The following is an 18554-nucleotide window of genomic DNA, read 5'->3' on the forward strand; positions in this document are numbered from 1 at the left end:
GAATCAATAAAACAGAATCTTCTAGCACACATTTTAGTCTTCTTTTAGATCGCCAATATGTAGAAGCAATTGATGAAGGAAAAGAAATACAAGAAAGTTGCAGAAAAGCAGATCAAAATATTTATTAAAAATAATCAACTCAATCCATAGGACATCTAGGCAATACTTGATGAGGCAATTATATCACATAGAGGGTACTCTACCATATATAAGACTTTGCAGGAAAAGATGAAGGGTTTTAGTATGAAAGGGTCATTATTGCCAAATTCTTCTTCAATAAAAAAACATGCGTCGACAAGTAAATGAAGAGGTACTACAAGCATTGGGAACCCTATTTCACATTGAAGACACATGTGCTGCGCTAAAAGAAGATGTGGTATACAATAGATACAATAATATTTTTTATGACTTGGAGGCCTTGCAACAATCATATGATGTCCAAATTTTTGAAGTTACTCCTGAAGAATGTAATGGTGTCCTCAAATTTGTGCTAAAGATTGATGAGTGTCAAATTATGAAGGAAAGAAAGTTAGAAAGGGTTACAATTACATTGATGAACAGGGCACTTGATCTATCTATTAAAAAGGATGATCCTAGATGGTTTAGTGTTCAATCCGAAAATAATATATTCTCCTTGGGATCCTTTGAGGTAAATTTTATTAGAGATCAGTTTGTGCAAAGCTATAACAAGAAATGAGTGTTGCATTCTTATGTTTTTTGTGTGTTGCAGAGGTAGACTTAGAGAATTTTGATATTCTGCATTGGGTTTTTCATAAGACATCTATACCCATGATCATCAGTGATGATGACAGAGAAATGGCAAAATTTTAGATGTGCAAGACATGGGAAAATATAAGGTGGAGTGGCATATGGCAAGTGATCTTAAAACTCTGAAATCTATGTACAATGTGTCAAAGGCGGCCAATTCAAAAAGTCCCTGCATATATTGCATGAGGTGTTTGATAAGATGTATTGGAAGAAGGCACCAGATAGGCACTTGAAAGATCCAGATTATTACAAGCCAGTTCTTGATATTCCATTGTCGAGAGTCCACATTAGTACAATGTATGCTCTTTGCAGAATCATTGAAAAACTCTTGTTTTTATATATATGTTTCGCATGGACTCTATAGCCTAATACAAGAAAGATCAAATCCATCAAGGCACTAGAGAAAGTTCTATCAGACATCGGCCTGCATGGTGGACATGTAAAGATTGAACAAGACAAGAAAAGGTCTAAGGATGGGAAGGATGCACCTAAGAAACCTTCCTTGGGGGTGTTATAGAAAGAAGGTTTCTATCTCCATTAACACCACAGGATAATCCTCGTCGTAGAAGAAGAAGATCACTGCAGACCATGAAATACACTCGATGAAAGGGCATTCACAATGCAGTATAGACCATGCAGATGATGGCATAAAGCAAGAACACATAAAGCCAATGTGTAGAAATCTCTAAACAATATGTTTAAATTATGTGATAAGAAAGAGTGGAAGAAGACAGACCATGATATCTTTTAAACAGTGCTAGACGAGTTCAAGAGATCAATGATTAATGCATGGATAGATCAACACATCACCCACTATACGGTATCCAATTGATTATACATCAAAATTTTAAATTGTATGTTGAACAATATACTATTTAATGTATTGTTTTATTCTTTTATAGCACATTATCTACAATCATACTCATTGGTTTGCAAAGAAGTATGGTAGTTTATCAATATGGTCAACCTAAGGAATGGAGAAAACACATTATCAAGCACGCTTCGGGTATTTCAACCATACAAGACATGGTGGAGGATAAGAAAAAGCGAACACATTATAAGAATTACATCAATGGACATATAGGAAGCTTCTTCACAGAGCCAAAAAAGAAGGAACAATTCAAGGCATCATAAATTAATCAAGTAGTGAAAATTATGAACAGAGAAAGAAAGCAAGATATATGGAGGAGATCTAATGCAAGTAGTAAGCATGTAGAATGGCAACGTACAAAATAAAGACATGGAAAGTTTTAGATACCGATAGATCAATGATTAATATTTAAACTTTTGTAGAAGTGGTTATTATGAGATAAGAACCTACTACTACTCCTCATCCTCAATCTGCAACATCTTGTAATTCTTCATGCCCTTCTCGGATTGTAGTGATTTTTCATATGGGGACATCAGACACGGCTATCATTCAACCTTGCGTTCTAATTATTTGTTAAAATGGTCCAAAATTATGCATCAGTAAGTATCCAGAGACGTATAACTGAATGGAGCCATCTAAAAGATAGAATGGTAGTGACGAGAAACTTTAAAGAACAAGAAAATAGACAAATGAATATAATGTGATATGAGGTCTTTGAGATCCTTGAGAGGTATCATATTTCGTTGTAGTGATTTGAATAGAGAAGCATCCCAATAGCACAATAATGCATTAATTATAGCAACAAATGACATTGAAACTACAGTAAAAAAGAACGATCATAACAACGCGATATGAGGCCATCAGGCAAAATCATCATGCCCTTCTCGCGTTGTAGTGATTTGATAGAGCCATCATTCAACCTTGTGTTCTAATTATTTAAAAAATGGGACCGACAACGATATGAAGAGAAATTTGAAATATTTAAAACATTTTCCGAATCAAATGTTGAAGACTTTGAAAATGAACCTTGAAAATGATCTGAAGAACGCATGACAAGGATTTAAAGAACTCATGACAACGATTTGAAGAACTCACGAGCGATAACGATCCAAAGAACGCACGAAAAAAAATTCATACAATCGGTAATGAATGTGAATAGGTACGCTCTATGTAACAATCTTTACACGTGGCCTCACGTAATCTTCCACACATGTCTGAGTCACGTGTCACACATGCATTGGTTGCAATCATTTTGTGCCATTACTATTTAATGTGTGCATGTCTCATTCTTCTTCTCGCTTTTGTTACTTCAATCGTTCTATCACGTATACTTCGACTGTTCTACACTCTACGCTTCGCAGGCTCCACTTTTGCAACCTTAGCACTTACTTTGATCAAGGTAACTACAGACAATGCGAGATAATACTTTCAATGTTTTTTGAATTTCCTTTTCGCGTTAGTGTGTCCAATCATTTTATGCATTCTAATAAATTTATCTCTGACACATTTTTGTCTACCTGTCATACATTTAATACATTTGTGCCGATCACTATAGCACAAAGTGAGTGGCATGATTATTCCACTTGACTTGTGCCCTCACATTGTTTTTATCTTATATTATCAATTGCCACAGAGCGGTAGATATTATATTCTTGTATTTGTGCGTTCATTTATTTGAACTCTGCGTGAGAAATGGATACGTTGTTAGGATTGCATGGTGGTTTTTTCCGACGTGCCCATGTCAAAAATCAGTACTACGTGACAAATCACTACAACGCGAGACAAGGCCTTATAATTTTTTTGAATATGGTCTTCGCGTTGTAGAGTGAGTCGTATAATTTTGAAATTTGTCATAAAAGAAAACTCCTCTCTTTGCCAAATACCTGCTTGAGCTTTCTTTGTACCGCTACTCATCACACCAATAGAAGCATGAAAAGCATCGAAGATGCCCACCATACTGTATGTAGGCTACCAGCCTACCACTTTTGAAGGATATATATCTGTGCAGAGAAATACAAGTTACGTGTGAGTATCAAAAAGAAACACCTTACATATTATGTAAAACCCTTCCAAAAAAAACGTTCACTTACAGTTTGGTCTATGGAGTGGCATGCCATTAGGCAAATGTTGCAAACGTAGTTTTGAGTACATATAGGCATGTTGCATAAGGACTTTCTTAATGCTCCTACCTATGTCACATAGCTTGAAATCTTGAACTTTGCCTTTGTAAGTATCGATGAACTCATTCGTTGCATTTTTCCTCTGCCTTGTTTGTAACATAACCCAACTGCCAATAGAGATGGTGACAGGAATCCACCTTTGATTATACATATCAAATTTGTTGTATTCTGTAATAGCTCTAATAGAGAAGCAGGGGCACCTAGGATGTAAGGTTGCCATTGAAGCAAACATAAGCGCAAATGCAAACGAAAGAAGAGATAACCTTCAAAATGCAAGAAGATGGAAGAAGAGAGAACTTCGAAAATGTACAAAATTATTAGAGGGAAATCCATCCATTAAATGGGCTAAGAAATTTGAAGAATTTTTAGACGAAAAAACTACCTTTATTAAATGAGCTGACAACACTCTAGTTTCATGTGCATTAATGAACTATCAATATAAAGCTTGGTCTAAGTATTTTGCAAATGTAATTTGTTTTTCTCTATTAATAATATATTTATATAAATAATCTAGAGAAAAAAGGCCCACAATTGAGTCCAATTCTCCCCTAATGACTCACCCATAGCCCATGAGAGAGAGAGAGAGAGAGAGAGAGAGAGAGTGTGTGTGTGTGTGTGTGTGCATGCATATGCTATGTGGATGTGTATTATGCGTGCACGCATGTGTTCTACGTGCGTGTGCATGTGCATTTATCATAGATGTAAGCATGCACGTGTGCATGTGCATTTATCATAGATGTAAGCATGCACGTGTGTAGAGTTCTTTAGACTGGTCAGTAATGGACCTACCGAAAGCGGCGGGTCTAGGCCACTCATCATAATAATAGGCAACCGCTCCTCATAGAGGTAGCAAAACAGACAATGTTTCTAGCGTGTGTAAGGCAACAAGATCTTTTGTGAAGGTTCATACCTTATCTTATGAATCTCTTTCCACATCTACTAAAAGGGCCTCCTCACATGGCACATGATAATTTGCCCTACTTATGAACAAAAATGTGTTTGCCAAAATCGTGCTTCGTGATATTATCATCCACTCACTCAATGTCAACTTTTGGATTGTTTGTGGCATTTAGAAATTTATCACATTGGTCTCTCATGTGGTGTCCCTACATCAATTTGTTTGTACTCGAGTTAGGACTCTGTTAGTGATCGACATTGATGGTAGCATCTTCGATGGGATCGGCATGTGATTGGATAGTAGTGAGTTCTTCATTGAATTTTTTCTTTGTGATTGTTGTAACCTTTGTAATTTGGGACCGCGATTTGGATTGTATGTACAAGTATGAAAGTAAAGTCAAAATGCACATGCATGGACATGCGGATCAGGCTCTCTGAGGAAAGAGTGTGTGACCCTAGCTTTGGTGTAACTTGGTCTTCATTTGGTGTAACACGAGCCCTGTGATGTTGCATGACATTGAGCAAGAGTCTACGACCTCGTCCATGTCAATGACACCCAAGGAGGTGGTGATGTACTAATTGGGAGACACCATGGCAAAAATGATGCATCCCCATTGGGTCTACATCTGTAGAAGTGGTAGGAATTCACTCATGTATATTTGTAAACTGCAGGAAGGTGTGTGAGTTCTTCTAGTTTGATGTAAGGGGAGGCAAAGGTTTTCCCACCTAATTTGTATGGTGCATTGGTACAAACTTCAAAGGCTAATATGTGTGGATAAATATAAGGTGAGAGGCAAAGGTTTTCCCACATGATTTGTAGGCTAATATGTGTGGATAAATATAAAATGTTGCACTAAATAAGTTGGATAGACATATATGCATTTATTTCAAGTAAAATTACTGAATGAATTTGTGATATAAATGGAGATTTTGGGCCACAAGAGTTGCAAATGACATGGTATCCATGAGTTGTGCATGTAAGCTTAATGGAGCTATATCATGGTGAGTTTTTAAGTTTATTTGCATTAGAATTTGGTTAATCCATTGCAATGAGTACTATCTTCATTAGTCTGCTATAGTTCAAGGTTATCCTAATTCAAATTTAATTATCTTAATCCGCCAATCGTGAAGTTCATCACTTGCCACCCCAGCCATGAAATTTAACACAGTGCCTAGCTGCTTTGATAACACATTGTTTATACCCAATGACACAAACAAGTAAACTTGATAAAAACAAAGTCACAAACAATTTACATTAACTCTACGTATATACATACATACATACATGTGTGTGTGTGTGTGTGTGTGTGTGTGTGTGTGTGTGAGAGAGAGAGAGAGAGAGAGAGAGAGCGAGAGAGAGACTAAAACATAAGGAAAAGGAGGTGACGTACATGAAATAAGGGGGGGGATGGGCAATGCTTGAGAGGAGAATAGTAGGTCAAAGAAGTTGAGGCAAAGGAATTGAAGCACCTAAGAGAAACCCACCTAAGAGAAGTGAAAATGGTGGGAGAAGTTGAGGGAGAGTTTTTTTTATTCTTATCTTCAACTTCCTTCCTCTATATTCTCTTTCCAAGTTTGATTTGTTGTCTTCTCCCTATTGTTGCCTTGATTGTCTCTGCAAGCTTATTAGCAATATTATTTTTGGCTTTGAGTAGTGGTTCTTTTACTTTGAGAATTATTAGCTTCTTTTAGGATGATCAATTCGCGTCTCAATTGTATTGCTTCCTTGGATTGCTGAAGTGATTTAAACATTTTGTATTTTTAAATTAAAAAATCAACTTTTCTCTATATATGCCTCTTTGTTCTGCATCATCTTCTTCTCACAGTGTTTTCTTCACTTCTTTTTTCCTGCTCCTTTTCCTCTACATTTTATCTTCTCTCTCTCTCTCTCTCTCTCTCTCTCTCTCCTTGTGCAACAATGAGGGGAGGGAAGAGGAGGGAGGATGCCACTGGGGAAGGGGAGAGAGAGAAAGCTAGATAATTTCTGGTTATGGAGATCAAAAAACCTTGTTTTGATTGTAAATAATACGTATTGGGAGTGAGGGAGGGGAAGGGGGGTGGGGTGGGGTGGAGACATTGGAATAGATTTTTAGGTGAGGCTTGTGTGTGTGTGTGTGTGTGTGGGAAATACCCTTGCATCAACATACTAGAAGAGAGAGATGAGAGAAGCTTTTATCATCACCCACCAAGAGAGAGAGAGAGAGAGAGAGAGAGAGAGAGAGAGAGAGAGAGAGAGAGAGAGAGAGAGAAGCAGGAAAGAGGGGGAAATTTTTGAAAACCGAGGGAGATCCCGGAAGGAAATATATGTGAAAGGCTTAGTAGAGGAAGTGAAAAGCTAGAAAAGACGAAGGAGGGAGGGGGGAGAGGAGAGGAAAACCTTAAATATTGGTTCAATAAGCTTTGTGGCTGTTTTCACCTCATGTTGGTTCACGTTAAATCCCTAATGGATTAAGAAATAAGAAAATTTCACTTTAAAGTTTCAGCAAAGAAAATAAACTAAGGTCAGCATGCAAGTCCTAGACAATGTCCTTATTGGCATGGATAGTCCTTGCAATTTAAACTAACTCAAGTGTAGTACATTGGATTACCCCATTGATTGACCCTATGTAATGACATTGATTGTGTGAACCTATGTAGGAAGTACCTCTAATCAATCTCTCTCTCTCTCTCTCTCTCTCTCTCTCTCACACACACACACACACGCACGCGCATGAGTGCGTGCATGTGTGTGTGTGTGTGCACGTGCGCGCACAAGAGGGAATTATATTTTATTAACATCTTCTAGAGGTCTATGAGACCAAAACTTGTGTACATGTGTTCCATGTGCAAACTCAATCATAAACATGGGAACAAAAGTATTCCAAAACCAAAAGGCATACTACTTGGGCCCTACATGTACATTGAAAGGAGAGGCAAGTGAAACCAGTGGTACTATGTCATCTAGTACAAGTGAAACTAGTTGGCATTATATGTCATCCTCCTCTAATACTCTATCACCATTAGTGGTGTTGCTCTATGGCAATGGAGTATATCCCAAACTTGGGACTAGAGGCAAATAGATGGGTTGGATAGGGTGTATGCTCTCTGAAGGGAATTTTCTCATTTCGTGTTGACTCCATGTGCGTGAGCCACTAGTAGATCCCAAGCCCCAAGTGTCCTCTCATGGCAAGCTCGAGTGTTTCATCTATGATATGTACACCTGGGTAAGCTGCATATCATAACAACCTAATGGTGCCTAAAGAAATATGTGGTCTAGTTCTAGGTGAGATCTTGTTGATCATGTCTATCTGTAGTCTCAATGAAGCCTCTCTATTGTACCAAGAAATCTCTAGGTCATCCTAGTAATGCATCATGAGGTCATGATGAAAGTGAATACAAGTGGAGAGAGAGAGAGAGAGAGAGAGAGGCTGTGTGTGTGTGTGAGAGAGAGAGAGAGAGAGAGAGAGAAGGAGAGGGGAGGGGGTGGGGGTGGGGGTGGGGGTGGGGGGTGGGGGAGAGGTACAAATATGAAGGCCCCTGTATTTGCCCCTTACAAGGGGTCCACTCCATTGGATATAAGATGTATTGATACAAGCACGTTGAAAAGTAGCAGGTTCTGAATTTATTAAAACTTAAACCTGAGAATGACATACGAAGAAAGCCTGTGATAACTCAATAATCTTTTATTCATATACACTTCAACCAAGATGCTTGAAGATCATGCAGGCAGTTTAGGGTGTGCTATCATATTAGCTTTTACACAATTCAAGAAACCAAGAGAGTTAGGCGCAAAGTTGCAGAGGATCACGTGATAGTTTACTAGTTAACAGTAGTAGCATATTAAATTAGAAATGCTAACATCAAAGAAGTAGGTAAAACATGGTTGGACAACACATGAGAGCGATACTAGCAGTAGATGTGTGCTAGCATGAAGCACCCCTGTAGTAGAATGCTTGTAAAAAGCCACATGGAAGTTGTTTCAATCAAGACCATTAATAGGGATGAAGATGCTGAAGCATAAGCAGGCCACCAAGTAATCATAACATAGTGTCGTTTCCTTTTTAAACACATATAACAGTGAAATAAGAGAGAGAAAAGTAGTAGATTGCTGACAGCAAATAATGCAGGCAAGCAGTGGTTAAATAACATGGTTGGGCTACGCATGATGGTGATCCAGGAAGCCCGACTGAAAGCTAGCAGCTAGATCGAAGCGCTGATATAGGAAGCTTTCAATGACCCACATGTGAGCTATGTCCAGCAAGGAATATCAATCAAGACCATTGATATGGCCTTAGCCACTGAAAGTAAGAAAGCCTAAGCAGGCCACAAAGTTACGCTAGTACGGTACAGCCAGGAAAAACATAATACAACAGTTACAAGAAAAACAAGATTCCAACAAGAACATTCATTTGGCAGACAAATATAAATAAAAACACCATATGTAGCAATGAGGCACTGGATAATAAAAGCTATGTTTTAAAAAGCGAAAGAGAAATGGGGAGAGACGAGTTATCCTAGCCTTCACCCGAATGGTAACACCTTGGCCTCGGCAGGCAGGGTTCAAACCCTGGCATCTAAACATGCTGCTTACTCTGAACAAAATGTCATTGCAGGCAAGTAAGAAGACAGCTGGACACAAACAAAATTGATGTTTTAGCACGAGTGCACACGCTTTGGGGTGGGTTTGTGGGGAGAGAGAGAGAGAGAGAGAGAGAGAGCTGTATGCTATCTCAACCTTTCATTCAGGAGCAGTAAAAAAATCTAGCCACTCAATAGTTTCAAAAATCCAGAAGTGTGCTAGTCCCGTTTCACAAGACTCATCTCTTACTATGGTGTATCCTTGGAATAATACCACACAAAGTGGAATGTGAAAGACAAACCTATACAAAGGAAAAAAATCTACATAAGTAACTGACTCCAAACTCCACACCGACATAATTACACCTTGCAGGGGTGTCAGGTGAGGTCATAAAGGCATTGATACATAATAATTGTACAATTTTCACAGGTAAAGGTCATCTGCAAGTCAAAGAGAGCTACAAAACGACGGCAACCTTTAGGACAAGCACCGCTTTCCATTGTGCAACCTGCTCTTGCACACCAAACAGGTTCAACTAGCATTGCGTCAAAATGTAAAAAATGACCTGAAATATACCTCTGACCCTGCCTTGCCAGCTTCCCAAGCAGGCAACAGAATAAATGAGAGATTGTGGAAATGCTTACATTGAATACACTAACAATAGTTCCCCATGAGTAAATAAGATCAGTATTGTGCATCCCACAAGGATTGTCAAACTCTTCTGTATACTGGGCTTCGGACCCATCGACACCCTGTTATACCACGAGGGCTTTGAGGAAAGAATGGAGGAAACCTACCACTCAGGGTAGGTTCATGGAAACTGGGCCTGACACCAGCAAAGACTCATCAGTGGGATGCCAAGAGTTTTCCAGGGCTTGCTTCATGGTCATTGAAGCATCTGATGTAGTCAAAACATGAGCATCTGATGTAGACTAAACATGAAAATTCATGACCCTTCTAGCATCTCAACAAATCCTACTGGAACTTGCAGTGTGGGTATCAGTCATGAGGATGTGGGATTCGAGGCAATGGCTGCATTGGAAGGTGAAGAAGAGGGAAGATGCCGAATGCTATTCATCTCTTCCCGATTTATACCATCTGTGACAAGTCAACAAAATGATAGGAGCAATTGTGTAAGATGATCCTACATGGATCAGACCATGACCTTAAGACAAATCCTGGTAACCAATGCATTCATGCAATACTCCACACAACAAAATTAATGCACTCATGTCACACACACACTTTGTAACATGAAAGTGCATCCAAAACGATGCATAAACGAAGAGCTGCTTACCAGGTGAAGACTTCTCCACCGACTTTACAGGAGCTAGCTGCAAATAATGCGAGGAGCCACTACAAGGGCTATTAGCTTGCCCTGATACAGCAGGATGTGCTGTTGTGATCATTTCGGGCATCCCACCACTAGGCAATGGATTTCCAGAACTATAAGACACTTTGGGTTGGTTGGCTATTGGACCGGATCCTTTAAACTGGTCAGCTGCATCGGAGCTTGCACTGCTGCCTATATTCCCTGAAATGGCTGTTCCCAAAGTCAAATTTGGAGAACTTCGAGACAAACCATTGTTTGCTGCCAAAGTTGGTGGAGATGAAACAGGTTGAAATTGTTGCTGAAGATGTGAGAGTTGCAGATCATGACGCAAGTGCTGCTGTGCCTGGCCATGTTGAGGGTTTTGCTGATAATGGAGTGGTACAGGGGACTGTGTATGCTGAGGCACAGCTTGCTGTTGCTGAGATGGAGACTGCTGCAAATACTGATGATGATGCTGAAGAAAAAGCTGTGGTCTATACGGCGACTGCTGCTGAAACGACTGCTTGTATTGACCTTGCTGTGGTTGCAGTTGAGGGTATACCTGGTTCTTGGTTCCCATCCTTTGATGCTGAGCAGGAATGGACGACTGTTGCTGTGGAAACTGTGGCACATGTAGTGCAGCCTGACTTTTCTGTTGTGTTGGAGCTTTGACTGACATATTTTGCCCAGGGCTCACGCCAGAGGATATGGCAGGCCCACTGACAGGTGGCTTCTTAGCAGGAGCACCTGACTTAGTTAGGGACACAGTTCCTTTCCCATTAGATGGGCTTTTTGATGCAGAGCCTACAGCAGCTTTTGAAACAGATGGTGTATGTGAAGTGGAAATGGAAACAGTTCCAGATGACAGTATAGGAGCCGAAACCAAAGGCTGCATGCGAGGAGGTGTAGAAGGAACTCCTTGCTGATTACTGCGGGCCTGCTGCCCTTGACTTTTAGCCATTGCTGAAGTTGGCACTTGTTGAGCTGGTCCTGGGGCCATCCTCTGACCGACTTTGGCCATGCCTGCGTGACTCTGTTTTGAACCTTGGTTTGAAGGAGCCATTTGTCCAGAAAATGGAAGCACCGTTCCTGAGAACTTGCCAAGGTTCCCAGACAGAACCCTCTCTGTATAAGCAGAGACTGTGTGAGCAGTCGTTGTTGGAGCTACATTTGTTCCTGAGACAGCTTTTGTGCGGCCCACAGCTTGCTTTGGTGGCTGATTCTGTAAGAGGGGGATTTGTCCAGCTCCTACAGAGGATGCTGATCTAGAGCTTCGAGTTTCTGTGGGAGTTGCTGAATTTAAGGCCCGTCCCACATTACTGGTCAGACGAGCAGTTGATGCACCGCTACCACTGGTTGGAGACCCCTGTATAGAGGGTGAAGAAGCTTCCATATCTACTCTTGAAAGGTGCAAGGGAGCTCCCACTTGCTTCATGGACGCTTTCTTGTCTTCACTGTAGTCTCGTCCTTTAGCTGAATAGGCATCCTCGCTGACAGTGGCAGCTTTGCTGATGGTCCTTTGGTATTGCTGATTATGACCCCCATAACCCTGCGGTTGCTGTACATGAACTCTGGTATTTTCACAAGACCCTGGTAGCACTCCAAGACCCTGTGTAGCCATCATAGAGGCTACAGATACAAGTCCTAGAGGACCCGGACCAACCGGTCCCCTACTTGCACCAGACATTGCAATGCCAGAATAACCCTGAGACAATGGTTGGTCAAGAACTTTCATCTGAAGCCCAGGGCCACAACCAGTGTTTTGTGGGATGAACTGCGGCTGCTGCATTGAAGATGACAAAGATGCCGGATTTTGATCTTGAAATTGAACATGCTGCTGGGACTTGCCGGTCTGCTTTCCTCCTGAAGTGGCCATCAAAGACACATCCTGGTCATGAGAGGGCATGGCAGGTATACTGGTTGCAAGCATCAACGATGAAGGACTTATGTTAAGATTTGGCAGGTTAGAAGGGCCCTGACCACACATACTTCTCTGCATGGCGCATAACCTGCTCTCTGCTGTTGAAAGACTTTCTCCGACGATGCTGCTCTCTTTCTCTGAGTGAGCTCCAAAATGTTGAGCTGCAGTTCCCATGTGATTGTGCTGCTGCTGTTGAGAGTGGGAAGGTGACTGAGGAGCCAGCTGTAGCTGCAGCTGCTGCTGCTGCAGAAGTGGTGCTCCAAGTTGAGCTGAGCTCGAGTGCGCTAAGGTGCCCATTCCCTGCTGTTGCTTCTGTACAGGCAGCACATTAGCACCTTGCTGGGCCAATGGCTGAATGTGAGGAAGTGGGGGCATCAAATGTGGTGGAAAAAAAGGACTGTTGAAGAATTGAGCTGCCTGTAAAGTTAAAAGGCCCATGCAGTTAGCTAAGAATTATTAGACCATGTCACCTATGGGACACCCTTTTACAACCATAGGTTGTCCCAGATTATAATCAAAAAATCTGATACAAAGTACAGATCATAAAAGACATTTACCTGGCCAGGTGGTCCATTGAACGGAAATGAAAAGGAGGCAAAGCCATTCTGCTGCATCATAGCCTGCAAATACTGGGCATGGGCAGCCATAGCATTCCCAGACGCTGTGCCAGTCCCCGTGTCAATGGCAACCACACCGCCAGTGGGATGATTGGGTGCAGAAATGCTGCCTGTTGCACCACTACCAAGTGTGCTACTGCTACCTGTCATTCCTGGCCCACTAGATTGGGAAATAGTATAACCATATGAAGATCCAGACTGCAAAATATGAAGATGTTAAGAGCCAAAAACATATCAAATCAACACTGCAGACTTTCATCTACCAAAGAACTACACACCTGCTGCTTTCGTGTGACATCAACGTAAGCTCCACCTATTTTTTCATTGTCAAGCATATTTACAGGTGGGATATTGAGGTTATAAGGGGTTGCTCTGCAGAAGGCTGCTGACCACAGAGAATGCTGGGATACGTGTTGTTCACGATATATAAAATGGGCCACGTAAACATGAGTAGCACAGCGCTTCATCCTGGGAACTGGTGATAAAATTGCAGGGTGTGGCAGCTACAAGACCCCAAAAAAAGGTAGCTTGAGCACTCACCCCTCTAAAAATGGAAGGTTAGAGACACAAAAACTGCAATGCCACAATCATAAAAAGGGGTTTTCTACTGCCAACATGAGAAACCAAAACCCTAATGGGATATTAAGTGACTTGAGGATTGTATATACATCATCAAGCTTGTCCTTGAACCCTAAGTAATAACAAGCATTTAATGTGGCTGTAGTTAGAAGTGGTCCCAACTTTGCAAGCTGAGATATCACACCGAGACAAGAAGCTAAGTCAAGCCTTTCTGTTGAGTGCACCAAGAAAATGCACACTAGAAACTACGGATGGCATGACCTCACCTGCATGGCTGGATGTGCTGTCTTCACATCTAAGTTCGGACTTGGAAGTGAGGCACCTGCAGCCCAGGGGGTGGCCCCTGACCCGTAATACCTGCAAATATTAGCCAGCAAAACTGAGAAGGCAATATAGCTTAGAAAGACCTTAATTTCCTAGGATAAAGAACTGCATAGCTTCACAAGACCTAAAATAGCCTATGCAAGATCAGGACAACAACAAATAAGACAAATAGAAAGAAGGTTAGAGAGCACACCCCAATTGAGGTAAACCACCCATCCAGCCAGCCAGTGCTACAGGGGCACTTGAGCTGGCAGCCGTTGACGGTGTTGACGAAACAAAAGAAGAGGCTACAGCATTGTCTGCACCATACATGGACGTCCCCCTTTCAAGACATTGACTTGTACCATGCAATTTTTTGAAACTTATACAAGCTATCATATTCACAAGGTAGTAACACCATAGTCATAACAATGAGCTTGCCTGTGTCATCCTTCTGAGACTTGGAAAAAATTTTGGCAGACTCCTTTTCTTTTTCCCTGTCCCCTTCCTTAGGTCCTCTTACAATCTGAGAAGCTGTTTGCTCTTTTTTCTGGTCATTAATATGCTCTTCAAACTCCTGTTTCGGTTGTAGCTTCCCTCCATCAGCCCTTTCGTTGGGCTTCAACAACCCCTTGTCTGCATCCAACCCCTTAACAGCATCCTCCATAACCAAGCTTGGTTTAGAGGGCTCTTCCATAATGCCATTGAGAGCCTCCATATTGTAACCTGTCAAGTTAATCTGCATTGCATGCATACAGGAGCCAAGGAAATTATTTCTGCTACAAAATCTAAGCAAAAAAGGAGCAAACACGAAACATTAAAGCCTGTCATAATTACTATTGGACACGTTTAATGATTAATCTGTAGCCAGCTCTATAGTTTCAACTTACGGAACTATCATTGTCCAAAGACTGTTTTTCAGTTCGTACTCGAGGTGCATCTTCTTCTGTTGAGAAAAGTTTCATGGGAGAGGCCTGGCAATAACAACATACCAGCTTATCATCACCCCTTAAACATACACTATCCAGGAGCATATCTTTCATGCCTTACAACAAGAATGTCACACTCACCATTAAATCAATCTTCAACTTTGAGCTGCCTCCATCGTTATCATCATGGACATCAACAGGCCTGAATCCACAAACAGCTGCGGTTCAAAAAAAATGGTACAAACCTGGTCGTAAGACCTTGAGTACCTTTTACTAGGAAGATTGATAAGAGGTTACGGCACTAAGTACCTTGTTGGAAGCTCTCGCTTTGAAAGACCACCATTTTCTGCAAGAATATCTGCAGTGTCCACATGTTTCACATTTGAAGGGCTTTTGACAATATCCAAATGGCCAGATTGTTGCTCTCCTGCATCTGCATTACTTTGTGACTCCTGTTTTGGTACTTTGGCTTCACCTTGCTCTGGGCCCTCGCGCTCAATACATCTCGTTTTTATATTGTCACAGTTATGCAGCTGAGGGGGCACAGAATGAAGAACATCTGTGACTACCTTGCCTTTAGGCGACTCAGATGGCAAACTGAAAGCATCAGCAGCTGCAAAATGTGCTTTCTCTAATAAAGGGTCTGGCTCCGTCTCTCCCACGGAGGAATGGATTAACCCAGATGGGCTAGCAGCAGATGACACTGCACAAGAAGCCAATCGGACAGGAGTAGGAGCTCTTCCCTCCTCTTGCTTAGGAACAACACGAGGTCGCTTCCTTTTTGGAGCTGCAGGCAACAACAGGCCACCAGTTCACCACACTAGCAGCTTAAATTAATGAGAGATCTAATTGCTGTTTTGCTAGTTAAACAATCCATACCCTCTGCAACAGGTCCGGTTGCATCTTTAGCGTAAGAGGAAACATAACCATTGGTGGTACTGCCTGAATTGTGAAGATTTATGGAACTAGGCCCTGAAATGCTGGGTACAGCCATAGATGAGGGGGGACCACCAGGAGGAGAGGCAGTTTTAGCTTCTGTCTCCAACTTAGCCTCAAACTCCAACAAGCCTGCATGTGAAGGCATGCTTCTAGCAAGTACAAAAAGCGCCTCTGCCACTTCAACTTCTTGGTCTGATATTGTTGAAGGCTCAGGCACCTGCAAATTGGCAGGCCAAGTGATAAGGACCTGAAAACCTTCAAGATCAGAGTTTCAGACTTTGCATTCACATCTATGTGATGCAAAGCTTTCCTGTAAAGTATCCCTTTGTTCTGAAAATCACTCACTAACTGACCATCAGCTATACACCTTACCTTGGGAACTTTCATGGCACGAGACTTTGTCCCCACTGGCTTCTGCAAGTAGCAAAAATAACATGAGATTCCAAAGCAGAAGCACACAACAACTGGCACTTGGCATCAAATACACAAATGCAAAGGCTGATTACACAATAAAAAGTGCTCATGAGTGGGGCCCAGTCATGGTTTCCCGTTAGCCATGGACATATTGCCCGTCCAAGTTCCCACCACATCACATGGACTAGGAGATATTTAAAAAGGGCTTAACACTTCAACTCACAAGCTTGAAGTTACAAAATTCCTAGTGCATAGCTTCTAGCAAGAATCATAAGCTGAAATTCGCCCACTTTGATGCTTAAGGTCATAATCCCCTGTAATTTAACCAAGCACTAAGAAGTAAACATGTTATTAAAAAAAAACTCTGCACTCTCGCCTTACCAGTCTTCTTCCTGGTTTCTGAAGGAAGTTGGGGGAGGAACTCCCATTCAGAGATATCTGCATTGTCACTGAGGACTTCTGTCGGGGAATATCTGCAGAAAGAGATTCCTGCTGTCTTCTCGAGATTGCTGTCAAAGCAAATCTCACAAATGTCAAGTAACCTGTTGCCACTTAGTTGAAAATCAACAACCAAATTGTTATTCAGCTAATTGCCAGTAAGGGTGCATGCATCTGTTACATGAGAATCTTGAACTGGATGAGATCGATGATCGTGCCTTCCGTGGCACAGCCGGAATTTCCATAACAATCTCATCTTCCTGCTCCAAGCAAACAATGGAAAAAACACAAGATCAGGCATTGGTACATTCAAACCAGATCTGTTAGAAAAGCCTTCAACATTCTGCACATTATACCTTTGCATGAACCCTGGACTTTCCTGGCCTTCGAAGAAGTGGCGGAGGCGGTGGTTCGTCATCATCCTCAGAAGCTGCAATTTCTGTCTCTTCAGCAGATTCATCTGCATCTTCTGCCGTGACTCCAGTGCGCCCAGAAGCCTGGGATTCCTGTAGTAAACCCTGGCGTTTCCTCTTGTTTCGAGGATTAGAAGAAGCAGAAACATGAAACGTGGTGAGTCTCTCTTTTTTTGGTCTCTCCCATGCCCTCGATTCTGTGGCGTCCTCCATTTTGTCCTCATCGTCTGCCAAAAAAAGCAATGAAAGTCATGAATAAGAGAAGAATTCCTAGCCAAAAGGACAAGCCATCAAGGGAAGCGATATTCAGACGAGCTCGCATGCTTAGACTGCACTGGACTTTTGCTTTCCACTTTGGAAAATGCTGAGAAGAGGGGGCAATTTCTGCGCCAATCGAACCGATTGGACGTGAATTGAAATAAGCAAATCAAGGGATTTCCAGAATTGCCTATGAACGCGCGAAGCTTCCAGCGCCCGAACTTGATCTGTCCAAGAGGGAAAAGGAAGAGGAGAGGGGTTTTTTTATTTCGGCCGGGGGGCGGGGGAACACACACACACGAGAGAGAGAGAGAGAGAGAGAGAGGAATGAGGAGTGCAGGTCTTCGAGACAGAATTCAGGCAAATCTGGAAAACATAGCGGCCATGTCTGTTCCGGATCCGCAGGAAGAACGGGAAAGGGCAGCGGAGAAGGGAACCCTACCTGATACATCCTTGACGCGCGGCCGACGGGTTGCAGATGGAGCCCCACTTCCTGCTACTGCTACTGCTGCTGCTCCTGCTCGCCTGCCTTCCCTGTTGCGCTCCATCACCAGGAGAAGCCAAAAACCTAAGCCTAACTTGCAGTGAAAACGCCCACACAGAAAGGGCTAAATACAAGTAGAATTGAGAGCTCTATAGGGAAACGAACGATGACTATGGTGCAGGTTCTGGGGAGCCTCATGGAGACAGAGAGAGAGAGAGAGAGAGAGAGAGAGAGGAACTATGTCGCAAAGAGAAACTCTCTGTCTCCCTCTCGGACTAGAAAGCAGAGACGGAGCTTTCTGGCTATGGCGGAAAGGGAGATTACACAGAAGAATCCAAGATGAAGATGATGAACATGACTCCACTCGAAAAAACAAACAGAGGGCTTGGAGGGGACATCATGAAGCAAGCTTCGATGGGGGGGGGTCGGATATCCTAAGCAGCCTACGGTAGAGATCGTCCCACAGTTCCATTTCCAGATCCAGGCCGTCCATATCTTTCCTTACCAGCGGCTGCCACGTCACCCAGATTTTGGAATTGACATTTATGATAAAATATAAATATAAATATATAAACATAAATAAAAGTCCTCTGATATGCCACGTCGGAAATTCACCGTCGTAAGTACTTGCTGGTCAAGCAAAAGCGTGGGCTCCACATTTATCGAGGCCCTA

The 18554-nt window shown here is 42.1% G+C and overlaps 1 protein-coding gene across 2 annotated transcripts; it reads right to left on the reverse strand.

Moving 5' to 3' along the window:
* Positions 1-9416: 9416 nt before the first annotated feature.
* LOC147605153 (uncharacterized) lies at positions 9417-18288 on the reverse strand. 2 transcript variants are annotated; one of them, XM_086793985.1, is made up of 17 exons: positions 17840-18288; positions 17083-17366; positions 16908-16986; positions 16670-16797; positions 16247-16288; positions 15815-16091; positions 15245-15722; positions 15077-15137; positions 14897-14980; positions 14448-14745; positions 14221-14326; positions 13970-14060; positions 13403-13627; positions 13065-13322; positions 12576-12924; positions 10572-12449; positions 9417-10372 (listed from the first exon to the last, which is right to left on the reverse strand). In XM_086793985.1, the coding sequence occupies exons 1-17, from the start codon at positions 17943-17945 to the stop codon at positions 10278-10280; spliced, it is 4839 nt and encodes a 1612-aa protein (XP_086650111.1). In that variant the 5' UTR covers positions 17946-18288; the 3' UTR covers positions 9417-10277. The 2 variants fall into 2 exon arrangements, with proteins under 2 accessions (XP_086650111.1, XP_086650110.1); XM_086793984.1 differs by having other exon boundaries at positions 10572-12924.
* Positions 18289-18554: the final 266 nt, after the last annotated feature.

This window comes from Cibotium barometz, chromosome 60 (genome assembly GCF_041138505.1).
Source record: "Cibotium barometz isolate CiBa-2024 chromosome 60, ASM4113850v1, whole genome shotgun sequence".
Classification (NCBI taxonomy): Eukaryota; Viridiplantae; Streptophyta; class Polypodiopsida; order Cyatheales; family Cibotiaceae; genus Cibotium; species Cibotium barometz.